Genomic DNA, 22,346 nt, shown 5'->3' with positions numbered 1-22,346 from the left:
ATATTGATTTCATAATTGAATTGAGAGATGTTCCTATCTCCTGTTTTTCTGAAAGAAAATTGTAAGGGATTTGTATTACTTTAAGTAGTAGAATTTACTACTGAAATTATAATGATTTAACCAAAAAGCCCATCAATAGATGACTGGATAAAGAAGATGTGGCACATATATACTATGGAATACTACTCAGCCATAAGAAATGATGACATCAGATCATTTACAGCAAAATGGTGGGATCTTGATAACATTATACAAAGTGAAATAAGTAAATCAGAAAAAACCAGGAACTGCATAATTTCATACGTAGGTGGGACATAAAAGTGAGACTAAGAGACATTGATAAGAGTGTGGTGGTGGGGAGGAGGGAGAGGGAGAGGGGAAGGAGGAGGGGCACAAAGAAAACTAGATAGAAGGTGACAGAGGACAATTTGACTTTGGGTGATGGGTATGCAACATAATTGAATGACAAGATAACCTGGACATGTTATCTTTGAATATATGTATCCTGATTTATTGATGTCGCCCCATTAAAAAAATAAAATTATAAAAAAAAATAAATAAATTATAATGATTTAGGTATCTTTATGGAAAGATTTAAAATTATTAATTCAATTTCCTTACTTGTTATATAGTTCTATTCAGATTCTATTTTAGTTTTGATAATTCTTCATCATTTAAATTATCTAATTTGTTGGCATAAATTTGTGATATTCCCTTATAATCCTTTTAATTTCTGTGGAATTGGTAGTGATACTGCCTCTCTAGGTCTTGATTTCAGTAATTTGTATCTTGTTATCTTCTTGGCCAGTCCAGCTAAGAATTTGCCAAATTTGATCTTTTCAAGAAGAGAACTTTTGGTTTCATTTATTTTCTGTATGGTTTTTCTGTTTTTTATTTCATTCATTTCCTCTCTAATTGTTATTTTCTTCCTTTGGCTTGCTTTGGGTTTAGCTTGTTCTTTTCCTAATTTTTACGGTGGAACCTTAGGTAATTGATTGGAAACCTTTCTTCTTTTCAGATACTGGCATGTTTAGACCTATAATCCTGCTTATCGCTGCTTTAGCCATGTCACATAAATTTTGATGTATTTAGTTCATTCAGTTCAGAACACTCAAAAAATTTCCTTTGTAATTCTTCTTTGATCCAAGTTATTTAGAAGTATCCTGGTTAATAAACAAATATTTGGGGTTTTGCCAATTTTCTTTCTATTATTGATCTCTGATTTAATTGTGTTGTGGAGAACATATTTTTTAATCTTTTAAAATTTATTGAGACTTGTTTTATGGTCCAGCATATGGTTTATCGTGGACACTGCTTCATGTGCAGTTGAAGACTATGTATTTTAGAATCTGCGGAGTGCTCAATGAATATGTTTGTTCAGGTTGCTTGATGATGTTGATCACATTTTCCGTATCCTTACTATTTTCTTTCTGGTTGTTCTATCAATTATTTAAGGTGAATTCAAATCTTTAATTTTTATTATTGTTAAATTATTTCTCCTTTCATTTATGTCAGTTTTGCTTCATATACTTCAGGACTGTTTTCAAGAACATACATATTTTTGTTATATTTGCTTTACGTATTGATCGTTTTATTATCCTCAGATGTCTCTATTTATAGTAACATTTATCTGAAAGTCCATCATTTTTCTAGCTTTTATGGTTTGTATGGGAAATGACTTTTTATCTCTCTACTCTCTGCCCACTTGTGTCTTTGAATGTAAAGTGTATCTTTTATACACATCAGTTTTCGTTTTAAATTCAGCCTTTTGAATGAAATGTTTAGTTCATTCACATTCTAATGTGGAATTATTGATATAGTTGGGTTTTTACTATTTGTTTTATATATCACTTTTGTATCTGTTTCTCCTTTAGTATTTTTTCTGTTTCAATATTTTTTAGTTTACTATTCTAATTCCTCTATAAACTTGTTACTTGAAAGACAGCTTTTCTGGAATACAGTCCTTGATTTATGTTTTTTTGCCTTGAACCTCTAAAATGCTGGTTCACTTTTGTTTTGCTTTGTATATTGCTGTTGAGAGATGGACTTTTCTCTCCACCTGTGTTCCGTCATCTTTGAGCCTTCCAATTCATTCTCCCTATCAGACAATAAGCGAGGAAATAAGGTTTAAGTCTTTTCTACAACAGTCCATACTGTAGGTGTGGGCTGTCATCGTAAGGACACTGTCAGATGGGGATATTCAGATTTAGGTGGCTAATAATTATTATCAAACATCTCTATTTTGGGAACTAAAATTTTATGTCCACAAGGAAGCTGGCATCAGATTATTGTTTCAGATGCACTCTCTGATATTGAAATGCATCTTACAGATGATGGTGTGTTAGAGAGCAGAGTACATAAACACACAGGGTCCAGGTAGTAGTGTTCTGGATTTGAAGTACTGCTATCTTTTCTGTTCTAACTTGCCTCAAAGCCCCACTTTTCCTGAGTTAGAACCTCACTGTAGACAACAAAAAGGGAGCAGTCACGTGGTTCCTTCCTCCCCTTTGGGCAACTATGCTGAGTGGAAATGGGTTCCGAATGTTAGAAATGCTGTTCACCACAGCCACTTTCTCAAGAGGGGTCATTACAGAGCGCTACAGAAGCCTGGAATTCTAAGAGAAATCTGTAACCTGTATCAGACTTGAGAGGACTATTGTTTCCTCAGCTTTTGGCCTAGCTGACATTTTCGGTGTTGTACATTATTGAATTGTGGTCATGCTCTAGTTTTAATAAAAGATGTTATTTTTGTTTAAAATGTTGGTGCTTTACAAGAATTAAAATGAAATAATATGTGTTGCTCTAATATCTTTCCCAGGAATTTGCAATCCTTTTTTTTTTTTTTTTTACAGAGACAGAGAGAGGGATAGATAGGGACAGACAGATAGGAACGGAGAGAGATAAGAAGCATCAATCATCAGTTTTTTGTTGCAACACCTTAGTTGTTCATTGATTGCTTTCTCATATGTGCATTGACCGTGGGCCTTCAGCAGACCGAGTAACCCCTTGCTCAAGCCAGCGACTTTGGGTCCACGCTGGTGAGCTTTTGCTCAAACCAGTTGAGCCCGTGCTCAAGCTGGTGACCTTCGGTCTCGAACCTGGGTCTTTCCGCATCCCAGTTCGACGCTCTACCCACTTTGCCACCGCCTGGTCAGGCTGCAATCACTTTTTAAAAGTAGTAATAAACATCTAGGCTCTGGCTGGGTTGCTCAGTGGGTAGAGCGTCGATCCATTGCTTTGAGTTCGTGGGTTCCATCCCCAGTCAGGGAACCTATGAGACGTGACCAATGAGTGCACAATTAAATGAAACAACTAAGTGGAACAATGAGTTGTTGCTTCTCTCTCTTTCTCTCTCCCTTTCCCCTTTCTCTTCTTTCTCTCAAAGAAAAAAAAATTTTCTGATGCCTGGAATCGCCAACAGGCGGGCGCAGACAAGCAAACAAGGTAGGCTGGCCAAAGGACTGGGAAGGAGAAACCAGTCCTGATGGTTAAAGTACTGAAAACCATCTAGATGTTGCAATTTTGACTTAGAAGGCATAAAAGCAGTTGAAAAGTTACTATCCTCATTGTTTACAAAAGAACGGTTCTGGTATTTTTGTAGTTATATGTGGTCAAGCCTTAAATTAGTAGGAATGTAGGAAATTTCAGGTATTATATACTTAAATAATATACTAAGAAACTAATATTTTCTAACTCCCACAATACCACTCTAGATTTGTAAAATAAGAAAATCAAGGAACTATTCTGTTGAATATATTACATATGCAAACACATTCATTATCAGGAATGTAGATTTATTTTCATGAAAAAATAGTCATCCTTCAAAGAGTTCTGTATCCTTTAAGCAGCAGCAGCAATCACAAGGCACATATATATGAAATACCTCAAGCAAAATAGAAACCAAACATTAAAAAATGCATTATTTAAAAAGATGGTGAGTACAGGTTATAAAATGACATTTTTTTCAATTTTATTCCTTTAGCTTTAAAAAGAGAAAAATGGTATAATATTTATGTAACATGTGTGGCACACCACCAACATTTACACCATTAACTTGGTTTGCTAAGAAAAAAACAGCTGAAGTACAGCTTAAACATTTTATTTTTAGCGCTTTTCATCATTTTGGAATTAATCAGCTGAAAAGAAAAAACTTCTCATTTTCCTTAGCTCAGAAAAGCCTGTAGTTATATGTCCCTATGCAAACCCACTATACAAAAAAATAATACATTCAAGATACACTACAATATGGAAGACATGATTTATATTTTGGAATCATCACAATAACCTTCTTTCTAAAACAGATTAGTTCTACACATAATAAATGGGAAGGCCAGTTACATTAAAATAAAATATCTGATTTAAATTATTGCTCACTTAGGAAGTATAATGACTATTCTCTGGTTAGTGATACCAAGATTAGCTGTGAGAAATGGTGTAACATCAGTATTTAGTGCACATAAAAATCCTAGGATTCAAATAGAACAAAAAGTTTATAATAATTGCACAAAAAGAGTTCCTTTATATGTTAGCTACCACGAGTGTCACACGATGAAGACCGAAGAAGACGGAGTTGAATTAGATCTTTGTGTGTGTGTGTGTGTGTGTTTTTCTGAAGCTGGAAACGGGGAGAGACAGTCAGACAGACTCCTGCATGCGCCCGACCGGGATCCACCCAGCACGCCCACCAGGGGGTGATGCTCTGCCCCTCCGGGGCATCGCTCTGTTGCGACCAGAGCCATTCTAGCGCCTGGGGTAGAGGCCAAGGAGCCACCCCCAGCGCCCGGGCCATCTTTGCTCCAATGGAGCCTTGGCTGCGGGAGGGGAAGAGAGAGAGAGACAGAGAAGAAGGAGAGGGGGAGGGGTGGAGAAGCAGGTGGGCGCTTCTCCTGTGTGCCCTGGCCGGGAATCAAACCCAGGACTTCTGAACGCCAGGCCGACGCTCTACCACTGAGCCAACCGGCCAGGGCCTTGATTTAGATCTTAAAGAATACATTTCCCATCACATATGCTGAAGGGCTTCTTGGAGCCACAACGTTGCAGATGTTTCACGTAACCTGAAGGAGTGCTTGCAGAACCTTCAGTAGTAGAAGGGAGGGAAGATAAACTGAAGCTCCATTTTTAAACAATGACAATGACAAAGAAAAAATACCAAAATAAAACATTTAAATAGTACTAAATAGTACAATTTAAATACCAGTTATATGCTGTCATTAGTTTTCCTTAAAAAAAAAAAAAAGTTCCTGGTTTTTAGATGTGTTTCCTTTGTAAAAGTAACCAGCATCCTTCTCATGGTCATACACCGAGTCCACATCCACCGCATCTGGTGACAACAGTATCCAGTACGTGCAGGCCCTCCTGCTGCACATTCCCAGCAACACTGAGGCCCGTCTGTGAGTTGTATGGCAGCCACCAGGCCCTGAGATGGACTACAGTAGGACGGACTGGGCTACCGCCTTGATCGTGGATGCGGCTTTCTCCAGTTCCTCATCTGTTTGTTCCACTGTGACCACAACCCTAATGCTGAGAGATAACATAAGACATAAGAAATCCCCCAGTCATCCTGCTGCCTGCTCTCTGAACAGAGCTCTCCTGGAGCACGGCCCTCCCAGCAGCTGTCCTGCTATCTACAGACGCTTCCGCACTACTAAGGCAGGGCAAGGAGTTGTGACAGGGACCCTAGGTCCTGCAAGCAAGCCAGAACATTTACTATCAGGCCCTCTATAGGAGTGTATCGCTTCCTGCCTGGAGTGTGAGTGTCTACTTGCAGTAACCTTGCAGTGAGCCTCTGCCCAGGGACACCAGGAAACTCGGTCTTTGAAATGATCTACTGCTTCAAGCAGTACCCAGCCCAAAATGAAAACTCCAATTGTCTGGCTGCTCGTGTTTACAACTCAGTAAGTCATGTGGAACTTCTATAATACTTTGAGTCAAGGCAGACAGTTTCAAGTTAGCAGAAAATTGAAGACAAACACCAGATCCACAGGGCATTTCTATTGCTGTTCCTCTACATGTGTCTGCTTCATCCCCTGGACACATTCACTGAGCTGCACTATAAGAGGCTTGGAGCCTAGGACATAAAACACACTTTCCCCACCTTCCTGACACTAAGTCACACTTTTGCTGGGTGCAGTTAGAAACGACAGGGCATGACCTTTTGGGTGCTTCTGAGCTGCAGCCAGAGCTCCAGGCCAGCCTCTGTGTCCACACAGCGCTGACACCATGCATTCCCAGGCCTATTGCCAGGCTTTTTAAACTTATGCATTGGTTCCCACATGCAATAATAGCTCACTATGCCAGGGCATGCCTGCTACCGACTGGAAGGCCATGATGCCTACCAGACTGTCTGACATATTTCATTTTCCGGGCTCAGCTTATACATCTCAGAAGCCTGAGTTCCTCCAGGCCGGACTAACCATGGCCTACTCTGTGACCTCACCAACTCCATGCCATGACCCTGAAACATCATGCTCCAGGTGTCTCCCTTCTTCAACTACACTGTGAATACACAGAAGGCAGAATCCAGATGTTCTGTTAAGTCATGAGTCCAGGTTCATGCCCATGCAGGGAGGGCTTCCAGAACCTCTGACTTCCCCTACCGCCATATTCCTTGGGTGTGTGTAAGTGTCTGTGGGATCAAGTGCTACCTGACACTATAGCCCGGGACAGAGGAGTACTGCCCGCAGTGCCTCGTGGGGCGCTGGCTGTGTGCTGTCCCAGGGAGCTATAGCCAGGGGCAAGGGAGCACTGCCGACACTGCCCTCGTGAGGGGCTGGCCATGTGCTGTCTCATGGTAGGCATTTGCTGAATGAAGTTTCCGCCAGCCCAGTGCATTCTTGGGATCTAGGCATTTCTTTCAATCATCCAAGAGGATACTGTGAGTCCTGTGGGGCTTTTCAGCTATGATATCACATCTAGTTTAAGAACAGAAAATAGTTGATGTATTTCTATACTTTAATGATAACATTCTTCCCTACACTGTGATAGCCGTTCAAAACACTTTAAAACATGATACATTTCACACAGGTTTAAAGTAGGAAAACAAAAGTAAGCCTATACTTTAATAACCACCAACCTTGGAGGAGGGAGGCACTTCTCTTCCTTCTCCAAGTAGCGTGCCTGGGTTAATGCGATGTTCCTGTTCATGCACTGCAGGAAGGGGAGAAATACATTTAAACCTGGACTGCAGACTCTGTGGCAATCAAAACAGGAAGGCACACTGAAATGCCACCCTCAACAGTAGTTTTTATTCATTTTTCCAATTATAACTGCTAGAAGACAGAACTAAACCAGCACATCGTAATCAAGAGCAGCCCTGTTGCACAGAACTTCCCAAAGTAAGGAGGTGTTGTTGCTTCTGCACTGTCCGCATAGCAGCAGGGAGCCCGTGTGGCCACTGGGCACTTTAAGAAATGACTAGTGCCTCTGACAGAGCTGTCAATTCTACTTAACTGAAATGTCAATCGCCACAGGTAGCTAGAAGTTACCATTTTAGACAAACCAGAGTTAGGACATGGGGGGACAAGTCCAGCAAGGCTCCGCAGACTAACCAAGAGCTGCATGTTTCAGAGAGAATTTGCTCACCCTTCAAATACTAGCGATGCCCGATTCCTGTTCACTCACTCCCCGCGGCAGGGCTGCCAGGCACAGAGGCTGCTGCCACACATCTGTGCACAGCTTTCCCATGCCTTAGTCACCTGCTGACACTTTTTAATACTTAAAAAATATTCTCTATCAAAATAAAGCAAGCATAAAAATCAGATCTAGATAGTGAGTTTCAATGGTTTATTTTTGGGGGGTGTTGAAAACTTTTTGTAGTTTCAGCTGCACAAACTTGTGAGTTGTGCAGAAAGCACTCAACTGTATACTTTAAAAGGGTGGCTTTTATGGTATATGAATCATACACTGCTCATGGAAATTAGGGGATCAGGGAACGTGCAGATACTCCAGTACTTTCATTGTGCATTTTGTATAGTGCATTTTCACCAATGAAATAAAAGTTGGTTTTGTATCTCATTTGCATAATTAAACAACTTTGACTTATTTGCTTTTCTAATGTTCTTGTTTAATACAAAATAAATGTGCTTTTTTTATCGCTTCATATACATTTTGAAATATCCCCTAATTTTTGTGAGCAGTATACTTTTTTAGAATCATCTTATTTATTTACAGTGTGTCCGTAAAGTCATGGTACACTTTTGACTGGTCACAGGAAGCAACAAAAGACGATAGAAATGTGAAATCTGCACCAAATAAAAGGAAAACTCTCCCAGTTTCATACCTATTCTGTGCAGTTAGATGTGGGCTCACGCACAGATTTTTCAGGGCTCCTTAGGGAGCTATCCCGTATAACCTCTACAGACTCGTCACTGACTGATGGCCTACCAGAACGGGGTTTCTCCACCAAACTGCCAGTTTCCTTCAACTGCTTATCCCACCGAGTAATGTTATTCCTATGTGGTGGCGCTTCGTTATAAACGTGCCAATATTCACGTTGCACTTTGGTCACAGATTCGAATTTAGCGAGGCACAGAACACACTGAACTTTCCTCTGTACTGTCCACATCTCGACTGGCATGGCCATGGGCTGCTCCACTGTATACACGGTGTTACGTCATCATCTGCGCATGTGCACATGCTGCCACATCATCCTACAGAAACTGGGAGGGTTTTCCTTTTATTTGGTGCATATTTCACATTTCTATTGTCTTTTGTTGCTTTCCTGTGATTGGTCAAAAGTGCACCATGACTTTACGGACACACTGTATTTTAGAGAGGGGAGAGAGAGAGAGAGAGAAAGGAGAGGGGGAAGGGTGAAGCAGACGGACATTTCTCCTATGTGCCCTGGCTGGGAATCGAACCCGGGACATCCACATGCCAGGCTGATGCTCCACCACTGAGCCAACAGGCCAGGATCATATTTTCTTAATTAGTAATCTCACACTCTGAGCTTGGTAACATTTTGGTTTTTTAAGAGGACTGCCTCCAGAAGGCCACAAATTGCACAAAGTTATCCAGGAATCTGTTATTCTAGGTGATGTGGCTCACACATCTTGGGACACAGGACAGGTGGCGGCCATCACAATGACCCTGACACCAGGCAGTGGGCCTCACATAGGAACCTCCACAAGGAAACGACAAAGAAGCAGAGCATGGCCCTTCTCACTCTCACAAATACACTAGATGTGCTTCAGATTGAAGTAAGAAGCACGCATTTCCGGAGCTATGGGGCAGCAGCACGTGGGCAGGCACAGGAGGGGGGGATGCAGAGGCACGTGGGGGAGGACACTGTGGCACGCAGGCAGGCACGTGAGGGACAGGACTCCAAGAGGGAAGGGCAGGTGCTTTTTCCAAGTGAGCATTTCTTGGCTAATGACTGAGTTACAGTTAGTAATAAATTCACTTTCAGAGAGTAAATACATTGAAACTGACCTCCCAAATTAGGCCATGTTACAAATTGGTCCTCCCTCCTCTCCTTTGGGCTATAAGATTATCGCAGCCTGTTCTTGAGCTTTGCTGGGGCTCACCCTGACAGCTGCTCAGGGCTGCAGGGGCACCACACACTGGCCGGCCTGCCGGAAGAAAGCCTGGCATCGTAAATGGTGGCAAAAGGTTTTTGGGATGGCTATTCAGAGTTGAGGCAAAGTGTATTCTGCTTTAATACAAGGTGGCCCAGCACACGCCCCTTCAGTCCGACCTGAACGCAGATCCCACGGGACCGATCATTTCTGCAGAGATGCTGGACTCCACTGGACACCAGAGCAATCTCGCCAGCGGGACCAGTTCCTCCCTCATGCCCACCCTGGAGGGCAGAGAGAGCCCTCTGGAGAGAACATAGAGAAGGCGTGGGTCCAGGGGCAGGGTACAAGGAGAATCACTCGGATGATGGGACACTCACCTGATTTACAATCTCCTGAAGCAGCTTCACATCCTCCTCTCGGGACCCGGTGCTCTCTTCCAGCTGCAGGTGAAAGGCTGGCGATACGGCCTCACCCACCACCTTTAACCCGGAAATGCTGGGGAAACACACATGGTCAGAGCACATCCGCCAGGCCCAGGGGTCTCCACCCAGTCTGCCTGAGCGCGAGTCTCCGAGACCTGCAGCGCTGAGGGAGACCTGTGCGGGACTCTGACTGCCATGGTGAACACATGCTCCAGGCAGTGCACCCGCCCTCCATGCTGTTCCTATGAGCACGGCTGGGAGGAGCAGGCCGTCAAGAACAAATCTGGGCTACTTGTCACAGGAATCACCCCCGTTTCCCAGCAGCTCTGCAGGCCCTGCCCCCTCCCCACCGAGTGTGGCTAGTCCCTCGCCCTGTAGTTTCCTCTCCTCCCATGGCCCGCAGGCGCTGGACATCCCAGGTCTCTTCCCAGTGCCACCCGGGGCCTCTCACGGCTCACTGCAGGAAAGGGCTGCACTGTCCTCCCCACACTTACTGTTCACTTCCTCCACTTCACAAACTACTTATTACAAAGGATAACATTGTGTTCTTGATTATTATCTAAGTCTTGAGTCTGTGTCTTGTCTTCTCAGAAATTATCAGAATACGTAGACTACTAGCAATACATTTCGATTGAAAAGTTTCCTCTGTATTTCTATGTTTAATTTTAAATTTTACTTAATGATTCTTTTCTTTCTCTTTAGGATTAAGAGCTCAGAAATCTGCTTCTCAGGGAGAAAGACATTTAAAGATGATTTCTGACCTATCTCCTAGAACACAAATGGTAATACTGTACATGTTTATTTGAAATGAGGCTAAACATTCTGTTTTGCTTTCATTTACTTTGTTTCACCTGAGAAGACCACTTTTCCCTGGGAATGAAATGTGCACAAAGAGCACTTGGTAACAACATGCTTTACGCCTCAAATATGTTCCAGACTCCATAAGCTTTTACTGAATGTCTACCACGTGCCACGGAGCATATGAGCTGCTTGGAAGCTAACATCACCTGGATTTCAAACCACCATTGCAATTATTCAATTATGTTTCCTTTCTTTAAATGCCATACACTGTGCTATGATCCCTCAGTAAACCAGGCTGCAAATCTGAATCATGGAATCTTAGAATCTTAGGGTTTCTGGAATGTGGGAGAACCTTCTAGATTAGTTTTCTTTACAAATGCAGAAGCAAAACTGTGTGCTTTCAAAACCATTATCCTATGTAAATTTTAATGTGTTAAACTTGTACACAAAGAAGTACCAATTGTTTTTAGGTCATGAACTCTCAAGGGAGAATTTTAAAACTCATATTTCAAATAGCATTTCATCTGCATTAACTGGCTTGTGTTTTTCTTAACACGAACAAAGCAACTAGAACCCAGCTTAGCCTGTGTTGCCATCAAGGGCTCATCTCCCTGGGTGGGTGGGGGAAGCTGCTAGGGGAAGGAAGGAAACAAAATGCCCTCTCTCTGCTGCCATGACTGAATGCCAGAGGAAAGTATAATTAAAACCAAATGGACACAGAATTATAGCTCAAGTTCAGAAACTTAACAGCTGTATTTCAGGGCCCTATTATACTTTTTAAACAGAAATTGTAGAAAGCATATGATTTTATCCAAATGGACTAGGTGCCAAGGACAGGGCCATCAACACTTCAGCCATGGTCTCTGTCATGCGCTTGCAGTCTGGGGAGAAAGCTGATACAACTGTCCGCTATAATTTAAGGATTCTTAAGGTTCCAGCAAGTAATCAAACTAGCACAGGCTGCCGACCTGTCCCAAACACATCCTGAGAGATGAGAGAAGAGAAGCACTGATTAGACTATAAAAAGTTACTTAGAAGTGAACACTGAAAGCACTATCTTTGATATTGTTTACCTTTAAGGTATTTATTGGAAAATAAGAAATAAAACCAATAACCTAAGTAAGAAGCCTAAAAAAAGAGTAAGAAAACTTCAATCAATCAGAGTAGAAAAATAAGGAAAGAATCAATGAAAGAAAAGAAAATATAATTAAAACTTAAAATAACAAGATAGGCAAATTTCTGGAAAGATTATCATTAAATGCAAAATAAAGAAACTTATAATATAAAAGAGAAGAAATGTAGACTAAATGCAAAATAAAGAAACTTATAATATAAAAGAGAAGAAATGTAGACACAGAAAGATAATCACAGACTGTACCCAACACAAAGGCCCCAAGCCTCGAGAACCTTTCTTGCCCAACTCTGACGAAATAAACATCAAGCCTGGTCTTATGCAGTGGCTTCTTAAAAGCAGGAAAAGTGGGAAAATGGTTTAATTTGTTGAGGCTACCAGACACTGATTTCTAGGTTACATAAAGTTGGTATTAAAAAAAAGATATAGGACCATTTAAATTGTAAGTATGGATATAAAAATTCAAATTAAAATATAAGCTAACTAAATCAATAGTACAGAGAATTATATTATAGTCAAGTAGGAGTTTAGTCAGAAATGTGAGGATGGCTTAACATTAGAAAATATATCAATGCAATTCAGCATCTAACAAACCTATAATTTTTAAAAAGTCTCCAAATCTAGGAATAAATGTAATAAAGGCCACCCACAAAAACCTATTAAATGTTTTATACTTGATAAAGAAAATGCTTTTATATTGGGAACTAGAGAAGGATGTCTGCTATTACTGTCACTGTTCAACAGAGTATTAGAGACCCAGACGGATGCAAGAAAAGAAAATAAAAAAATAAGATGTTTAAGAATTAAGATAGAAAAACATTATTATAGATAATAGGATTTCATGTACATCTGAAACAAACTACTGGAATAAATAAGATCTTAGACTGCTGAATGTAAGATCGGTTTAGAGAAAACAATTAACATTCTTATAAATCAGCAACAATTAGACAATATAAAAGACAACTTGATTCATAATAGCAACAAAATCTATAGGATATTGACAAGTTGTCCTTAAAAGTCACATGAAGATACAAGAGCTTCAGGAAAAAATTTTAAATTTTCATTAAAGGAAATAAAGGAAAATTCAAATAAGTAGATGTAAAATAAATTCCCTCCACTATAACAAGAAAACTTAATAATTATACTATTAAAATTCTAGTAATATATTTGGTGGAACTTGAACTTATTCCAAAACTTATAGTGATTGTGCTCACTTTGTCAGACCATATAACCAAAGTTACAGTGATACAAACAGAGGTAGTAGTAAAAACAGTCTCAAGCATGAGCAAATAAACCAATAAAAGAGGAAAGGAAGAGAAAAAAAAAAGAAAAAAAAGAGAGAAAAAAAAAAAAAAGAGGAAAGAGAGCTAAAAACCAGATTCAGGTCAAAATGGGAAATTGGTAAAGGACAAAGACCAAGCAAGGAAGAAAGGACGTGGCATTCGGACATTTAGAAACTAATGGTACTAATATTCAAACAAATGGAGACCTCCCACCACGGAACCCATTTCTTCCTCCAGCCACCATCCCATTTCTCTATTCCTCTCAAGAGCAAAACTCCTCAGAACAGGTATGCAACTGTGTCCAAACCCTCCCTTCCTGGTTTCTCTTGAACCTGCTTCTATCAGGCTTTCTGCACCCACTGCTCCCCTGAAACTGCTCGAGTGCAGTAACCTCCACACTACAAAACCAAAGGACCAATTCTCAGCGCTCTTTACCTGATCTACCTGACGTGCTGACCTACTTACACGTTTTTTTCCCTAGACTCTTCCTTAGGTTTTCTCAGTCTCCTTGCCTGGTCCCTGACCTCTTCACATGGATATGCTTGAAATACCATTTACATGCAGTTGATCCCAAACTTATCTCTAGGTCAGGCTTCTCCCTTAAGCTTCAAATTGTATCTCTTGGACATCTGATTGCATTTCAAGCTTAACATATTCAACACTGGATTTTCCCAACAAATTTCCCCAAACAGTTCTATTATCCGTTTTATTTACTAGCAACTCTATCTAGTTATTCACCAAAAACCTAAAGAGCAAGCTTGAGTCATCTTTTCCTCACTCACCCTGAATATGAACTTCTGGCAAATCCAACTTCAAAATATATCCAGGTCCTGGCCAGTTGGCTCAGTGGTAGAGTGTCAGCCTGGCGTGTAGATGTTCCAGGTTCAATTCCCGGTCAGGCACACAGGAGAAGCGCCCATCTGCTTCTCCACCCCTCCCCCTCTCACTTCTATCTTCTCCTCCCCTCCTGTAGCCATGGCTTGATTAGAGCGAGTTGGCCCTGGGCACTGAGGATGGCCTCATGGCCTCCACCTCAGGTGCTAAAATATGGCACCAGTTGCAATGAAGCAAGGGCCCCGGATGGGCAAAGTATTGCCCCGTAGTGGGTTTGCCGGGTGGATCCTGGTTGGGGCGCATAAAGGAGTCTGTTTCTGCCTCCTCTTCTCTCAAGAAAAAAAAAAAAAAATCCAAAATCCACTGCTACTCTGAAGGTCAGAGCAACACTGTCTTTTACACACAGCACCACACAATCTCCTCACTGTTCTCTTGGCCTCTGTACTTACAAATATGTATTACATATTTTTTCACACAACACAAGAGTGATTTTGCTAAGATGAAAGTGCAGTCATGTCATGCCATTCTTTCGTTCAGAGCCCAGTCATGGCTCCCTATTTGAGCCTGGTTTTTGTCAAGGACTCCACGGCCCTTCATGTCCTGGCCCGTTCTCCCCTCTTACCACACTGGCATCATTGCTGTTCTGTCTCCTGTTCCCTCCAAATATCTAAACACCTGTGCGATGTACTCCCACACCTGCCTTACTGTGTGTTGGGCATGAGGTGCCTGTGGAGTCCTCCAAATAGAGATACTAGGTAAGCCTCTGGATGTGAGACCTGGAACTCTGAAGAGTGGGACAATAGTGGAAACACAGATTTGTGGGCTGCCCACACACAAGTGTCATGATCTGAAGCTCCAGGGCTGGAAGAAAGCAATTCCCCAAGAAGGCAGCGGAAAAGGCGGCCTATGACTAAACCCTGAAGAGGAGGATGCTAAAAGAAAGGATTCTAAGAAGACCAAGGTAAAGCGACTCAAATAGGCAGAAGCGGCCAGTGTGCCAGAACAGAGTCCAAGGAAGAGGGAGCTGCAGGAAGGCAGTGGCCAGTTGTGCTGGAGGCACTGGGACCACTGAGATGGGTTCTGAAGACGGTCTGCTGGAGTCAGCAACAAGGCAGGTACCGACAAGCCCAACGGAGCAGTCTGGGCAAAGGGAAGAGCAGAGGCAGATTCAGGAGTGTCAAGTGTAAACAGAGGTGAGGATGTAGAGAAAGCACAAACGACTCCAGAGAAGAAAAGCTACAAAGGAGAAGTGGAGCCCGGGCGAGCTGCTAGAGGTAGAGGTGTGCTTAGGGGAAGGAATGTGAGGGGTCAGAGGGCACCGAATGCTAACCACACACTCAGGAAGGAGAAGACCCACACCAAGAAGAGGGGACAACCAAAGGCACTTGGGCTTTAGGAAGAAGAGCTGTGACAGTTGGAGGAACATTTTTTTGGCTGTAACATAAGGGGAGATTGACTCAGATACCATAAGTGTGCAGATAGGTTTGTTAGGAAAAATGAGAGTTCCCAAGTGACAGCATGAGGCATGGTTGCCAGGATGAAGGATGTTGGAGAGATGAGAAGGTGTGAAAGAGCTGGGAGAAATGGAGACCTGGAGTCACAAAATAAACACTGACGTTGCCAAACAGCACGAAGAGCATCTGTTCCTGAATTTACAGTGACTCCAATGTGCTGGTCTGTGTTGGTACATTAATATTTCATAAACCAACACAAACACTATCTCTGCACCATAAATCATGCAAGAACTGATCTTATTATCAGGTAGACACACCCAGAACTTTAATTATTTCTGCCTCGACTTTATCTGGAACAGCTGTGATCTGCTCAGTTTTCAACTGTCCTTCTCTTTTAGAAAAGTTTCTGGTTTCCGCATCTGGCAATAAAGAGGCCTTTCATCACCAAAAAGGCATGTTTCACCTTAGAAAAGGCAAAAGAAAACACTTTGGGGCAATGTAAATCCATTTTCAGTAAGACCAGAAATCTGCCTGAATATGTCACCAATGTCAGTTTTTTTCTTCAACTGTAGGGAAATCTTAAAGAAGTACTCTTGTGTCATTAAAACAAATAAACCACTCATAGATTGACTTCAATTTCACATGTTTCTTCTTAACTTTAAATAAACACTAACTGTAAATAAAAATAATTTTCTAGTAAGGAATATGGACAGTATGAACAGACTATCATTTAATTACGCATCATGTGATTATATCCTTATATTTGTAGATGTGAAGAGATTCTCTAGGGTTTATGCTGGTTATTTCTGGTGGTAGAATGTCAGGTTATTATTTTTACCTTGCACACTGCTGTGCTTTTTTATTTTTAAGTGGGAGGAGGGGAGATAGAGAGACAGACTCCCGCATGTGCCCTGACCAGGATCCACCCGGCAACCCCTGTCCCCTGTCTAGGGCTGATGCTCTGCCCATCTGGGGCCATGCTCACAACTGAGCCGTTTCTAGCAACTGAAGCAGAAGCTCCACAGAGCCATCCTCAGCGCCCAGGGCCTATGTGCTCCAACCGATTGAGCCATGGCTGCAGAAAAGGAAGAAAGAGAGCGAGAGAAGGGGGTGGGGGAGGGAGGAGAAGCAGATGGTCGTCTCTCCTGTGTGCCCTGACTGGAAATTGAACCCAGGACTGCCAATATGTCGGGTCGACACTCTATCGCTGAGCCAATGGCCAGGGCCGTATACTACATTATTAAAGAGCTTGTATCATTTTTAGAAAAACATTCTTCAAAATAACGACACAATGAATACACACAAATTTACAAATCTGAGTGAATAGAGTTTTTGGTTTTATAGTTGCAGTTCAGTCAAACTGACCCAGGTCTATCAAATGTACCTAAAACCAAAGAGATGACATTCAAAATTTTACATTAATTTTTAAAATGTGATGCAGATGATTTGTAAGTTGGCTGCATACATATAAAACTTACCCTTGTAAAGCTTTATGAATTCGTTGGCTCTTTTCTTTCAATACTGCAAAAATACCTGAATGAAAAAAATGCATTCAATAGTATAGTTAACCTCTGAATAATGTGAGGGTTAGGGGTGCTGACACCCCCTGCCCCTCACAGTTGAAAATCTGCATATAACTTTTGACTTCTCAAAAACTTGAATTGTCCCTCGGTATTTGCAGGAAATACCAAAATCCACTGATACTCAAGTCTCTTATAAAATGACACAGATCAATGTATACAGTCAGCCTTCAGCATTCTTGAACTTCCAACTGCAGACTGAAAACAATACAGGTATTTATTTAAAAAAATCGTGAATTAGCGGTCTGTGAAGTTCAAACCTGTGTTGTTCAAGGGTCAACTATATATTTGGAAATTCTGGTTATTACAGACCTAAAAGTATTTTTAAAGATCTAGTTCAAGCTCATCAATTTAAAATGCTGCAAACCCTTCCACATACTAGTAACACACAGACAACCAGAGACTCCCCTGGAGGCCCAAGTGTTCATCTTTGACACATACTGATATGCTGTCACCCCACTTTCAGCAAAATCTGGGATGACGTTTTCCATAGCAGAACAATGGGTCTTGTTCTTACCAAAATTCTATAAATAATCTGGCTAAGAATAAATGGGTACAAATATATTTGTTATTTCTGGAATCTAAACAATTGGATAAAAAATATTGACTGTGTGTACAAAGTAATATTCATGACTCTCCTAGGTGTTTTTCCATTCCCTCACAGAAAAGTCAGAAACTGACATCTCTGAGAAGGCCAATGGCCAAGTAGGAAGGTGAATGTGCACAGAGAAGCACTCACATTTCCTAAGGTTCTGAATTAAAACCAAAGTTGAAAATTTAGAAATTCAGAAAATTTAAAATCCAGAAATACCAGGTAATGCCTGTTTCTCAAATTCTGTTTTTAGGCTTTGGTGAGGAGGTATGATCACAGTCAAAGACACATTTTAAATTTAGCTCTTTGTGCATGAAGTGAGCTTTAATAGCTGGTGAACTAGGTACTAAGTTCAAAGGCTAAAAAGGAAACCAGACAACCTGGGCATCTCCACCTGCCAAGGAAACCAGCACTTTGGCTCCAGCTCTGGGACAAGAGAGCAGCTCTACACTCAACTGCTGATGCAGAAACAACTACTTCTCTATTAGTCACACCTGATGATGGAAGGTCAGAGCTACTCTCTGATGAATCCTGCCCTCTAACTAATTCCTCCACAGCGTACACCAGGAGCATGGCCAGTGTCCGACTCCCTGGGCTGGAAGGTCGTACCTGGATTCTCTTCCATGATGTTGAGGGCCTCAATCGCAGCAGCGGCTAACAGGGGAGGCAATGAAGCTGAAAAGCAGTACCCCTGGCCGGAAAGTCGCTGAGGAGAAACAAACAAATTGAAAGCACTAATACATTTCTCTTTTTTTTTCCCAGCAAAAAAATCTAAACGCACCACATCTCTGAATCATTTACTGGATAGTATAAGTAGTGAGGCAGTTAAGATCCAGGCATGTATAAAACTCATACAGGTAACAAAAACAAGACTTTTTTAAAAAAAGGGAGATAATATAAAAATGTATCAAAATGTAAATATTTTGAGTGATTCTTTAACAAATTAACTTTTAAGGCTCTGGCCGGTTTGCTCAGTAGTAGAGCACTGGCCTGGTGTGTGGCGGTCCGTCCCAGGTTCAAATACTGGTCAGGGCACACAGGAGAGGCGACCATATGCTTTTCTACCCCTCCCCCTCTTGATTTTCTCTCTCTCTCTCTTCCCCTCCTGCAGCCATGGCTCGATTGGAGCGAGTTGGCTCAGGGTGCTGAATATGGTTCCATGGCCCCCACCTCAGACGCTAAGAACTCGGTTGCTGAGCAACAGCAATGCCCCAGATGGGCAGAGCACTGCCCCCTAGTGGGCTTGCTGAGTGGATCCTGGTCAGGGCGCATGTGAGAGTCTGTCACTGCCTTCCCTCCTCTCACTGAATAAAAAAAAAACAAAACCCTTTTAAATAAAAATTATGTGATTAACTAAAAAAAAAAATTATGTGATTAACTGTGAATGAGATTTTATTAATCAAAAGTTACATTTTGAGGTGACATGCAGCAGTGGGTTTCAGCTGCTTCTTTTGTTTCTGAAAAGAACCTACCTGGTGGTCAATTACAAAAGACCTGCCACAGCAGAATCCCCCAATGGAAGCAAGAGAATTCTCCATGTTTGCACTGATGAGATCAATATCATCGATCTGCCAGAAAAGAGGGACTGTGTCAATTATTTCTGGATTAAAAACAGACAATGTCAAGCCTAGAGACAAAATGTCAGCACTAATCACATCAACATCTGGGTTTTATGAACTATGCACATGGAAACAGAGGACAAACCACACAAGAGCTATCGTTAAAAGGACTGCCGTTTCAAAGCCCACCTGAAAGCGTCTTGCTTTTTCTTTCTTGCCATTGGATCATACGCTAACAATTTATACACAATGGAAGAGAGAGAGAAATCAAAAGATGAAACCCAAAGCTGTTTGATACTAAAAATATTCAGAGGTTCAAAAATCATTCCTCGCCTTCCCCACAAAAGGTACTTGAGGTAAATACAATCTAAGTTTTTTTTTGTTTGTTTTTTTAAAATTTAAAACACAAGAGCTTTTTTTTCCCCCAGAGACATAGAGAAAGGGATAGATAGAGACAGACAGGAACGGAGAGAGATGAGAGCATCAATCATCAGTTTTTCGTTGGGACACCTTAGTTGTTCATTGATTGCTTTCTCATATGTGCCTTGACCTAGGGCCTTCAGCAGACCAAGCAACCTCTTTTGCTCGAGCCCGTGACCTTGGGTCCAAGCTAGTGAACTTTTTACTCAAGCCAGATGAGCCCACGCTTAAGCTGGTGACCTCGGGGTCTCGAACCTGGGTTCTCCGCATCCCAGTCCGATGCTCTATCCACTGCGCCACCGCCTGGTCAGGCCAAATCTAAGTTTTGAGCACTCTGTTCCTACATCCCACTCACATCTATCTCTTCAAAAATGAACATGGCAATCGAGTCTTTGACCAGACTGGATGGGCCAGGCAGTAGATGAACCTAGTGTTCCCTGTGGGCTTCTGAGGCCCCACTATCGTCTCAACTCCTGCAGTAATCCTTTGCTCCTCACTGTCTGCTCCAGGCCCCAGATCCAGTTTCATCCTGGCCACAGAGTAACCAATCAATAGTTACTCACGGATGGCTATGATAATGACCAGTCAGATCATAGCTGGTGTTTTTCCAAGTGTTCCTATGCACTCTTATTTAAAAAAACAGAAACAAAAAAAACCACCTTTTATTATAAAAATTTTCAAATATATACAGAAGTAGAGAGAATAGAAGAAAGTATCCCATCACCCAGATTCAACTGTCAACTCATGGACTGTCTCATTCTATGTATAGCCACTATAACCCTCATTATTTCTCTGGAGTTAATTTCAGACTTCATATAGTTTCATCAATAAATATTTCAGTGCATATTGCTACAAGATATGGACTCTTTCAAAAATAAAATCACACCTAATAAATGAAAAATTTCTTTATAAATTTTTTTTATTTACTCATTTTAGAAAGGAGAGAGAGGGGGAGAGAGAGAGAGAGAGAGAGAGAGAAGAGAGACAGAGAGAGAAGGGGGGAGGAGGAGCAGAAAGCATCAACTCCCAAATGTGCCTTGACCAGGCAAGCCCAGGGTTTTGAACCGGCGACCTCAGCATTTCTAGGTTGATGCTTTATCCACTGTGCCACCACAGGTCAGGCAAAAAATTTCTTAATATCAAATATTTGGTGTTAAAATATTAGTCTCACAACGCTTTACTTTTGTTTTGTATTTTTACAGTATTTGTTTGACTCAAGATCTAAACAAAGCCCATATACTCTACTCTCACTCAAGCCCTCATATGTATTATCTCCATGACGACTGCTGAAAGCAGTTAGAAAACTAGAACAGTGATGGTTGACAGTACTTCTTCTCCCTCTTTAAAATTTTCATGCCTTAAATTTTGCTTGAATTACATTTCCATTTTATCTTCGATTCCTTTGGGAGTGTGTATGTCAATTTAACTGCTCTAGGACTGTATGCGTAGTGACGTGCAGTTAATCTAAGGTGATTTAACGGTTCATAGTTCAACTTGTTAACACAGGCTGCAAAACTTTTATGTACAGGACGTGAAGAAAAGATTCCTTCAACATGACAACACACATGGTTGGGTGGAGACAGGTTCTGTAGATGGGCGGACTCACTGCTCCATGAGGGCCAGGAGCACAAATCGCTAAGATCAGGGCAGTGGGGCTCACACTTCCCTTCAGCTAAAGAAAACATGACAAACTCATTTTGAGGGGCTTTGAATCCCGGCCACTGGTATTTCTGACATATGTTTATGTGTCAGGACTTTAAATATTAAAAGAACATCCGTTCACTGCCATCATAATAGATACTTTCTCAAGAACCACTTAGGGAATTCTTACTGACTTTAAGAAACAAACAAACAAACAAAATGGAAGGCAGATTCAATAGTTTCTAGAGAAGAGATACTGAAAGCCAGGATCCAACACTACCATGTAGACATGACACAAATTCTATGGTGAACCTTTCTGAGTGAATAGTTCTGAGAGTGTAAACAGGGCCCACTGGTCTGGCTCAGTGAAGTGACAGACACCAGAGTGGCATGGCCCTGTCCGCCCACCCACCCACGAGGAGCACTGTCTGTGACCATGAACCAGCTCAGAGGACACAACTGCGTCTTTCCTACATGAGGGAATGTTCCAAAAAGGAGAGCTTACATTGATTCCAAAATGCTCCGTGACTCCTCGGCCATGCTCCCCCAGGACTCCAAATGAGAGACTTTCTTCTAGAAAGATCCTGGCTTTGTATTTGTATTTTAACTTAACCTAAGTGTTAATAAAACATAACTTTACAATTCTGATGATTAGCAGCAGCAAACAGAACAACCTGGGAAAAACAAAATTAACAAGTGAAAAGGAGAAAAAAGCATGTACAGTTGCTCCTCAATATAGGTAGATTCTTATCTGTGACTCCGCACACTTGCTGAAATTTATAGGTAACCCCCAAATCAATACTCAGGGCACAAGACAGAGCAGTAAAACCCGAGTCACCCGACATGCATGTTCCCAGCTGAGTTGAATGAGGAGACTGCTTCAGCTCATCCTGTTCGCAACTGTCCTTTTAACAGTCTATCCATTGCCATAGTTTCTGCATTTTGTGATTTTTGTTAAAATGCTCCTAATCATAGGGCCCTGGCTGGTTAGTTAGTTGGTTAAGAGCATCATCCCAAAATGACAAAGTTGTGGGTTTGATCCAGGATCGGGTCCCAAATAGGAAGCAACCAATGAATGCACGACTGAGCAGAACAACAAATGAATGCTGT

At 41.6% G+C, this 22,346-nt stretch overlaps 1 protein-coding gene across 2 annotated transcripts in view; it reads right to left on the bottom strand.

Annotated features, from left to right (window-relative positions):
- Positions 1-3,777: 3,777 nt before the first annotated feature.
- Positions 3,778-22,346, bottom strand: part of SPTLC1 (serine palmitoyltransferase long chain base subunit 1) — a 69,630-nt gene continuing 51,061 nt past the window's right edge. Inside the window, exons 9-16 of one of the 2 annotated variants that reach the window (XM_066368408.1) lie at positions 21,742-21,849; positions 19,089-19,184; positions 18,226-18,322; positions 16,923-16,977; positions 9,896-10,013; positions 7,073-7,146; positions 6,588-6,592; positions 3,778-5,483 (exon numbers count right to left, since the gene is read on the bottom strand). In XM_066368408.1, the coding sequence (XP_066224505.1) occupies positions 5,293-5,483; positions 6,588-6,592; positions 7,073-7,146; positions 9,896-10,013; positions 16,923-16,977; positions 18,226-18,322; positions 19,089-19,184; positions 21,742-21,849 (744 nt within the window). In that variant the 3' untranslated portion in view covers positions 3,778-5,292. Of the gene's footprint in view, positions 5,521-6,587; positions 6,593-7,072; positions 7,147-9,895; positions 10,014-16,922; positions 16,978-18,225; positions 18,323-19,088; positions 19,185-21,741; positions 21,850-22,346 lie in introns of both variants that reach the window. The other variant, XM_066368407.1, reaches the window with a different exon arrangement.

The sequence above is a fragment of the Saccopteryx leptura genome, chromosome 2 (genome assembly GCF_036850995.1).
Source record: "Saccopteryx leptura isolate mSacLep1 chromosome 2, mSacLep1_pri_phased_curated, whole genome shotgun sequence".
NCBI lineage: Eukaryota > Metazoa > Chordata > Mammalia > Chiroptera > Emballonuridae > Saccopteryx > Saccopteryx leptura.
The sequence above is the reverse complement of the archived record's forward strand: the minus strand, read 5'-3'. Positions and strand labels throughout refer to the sequence as shown.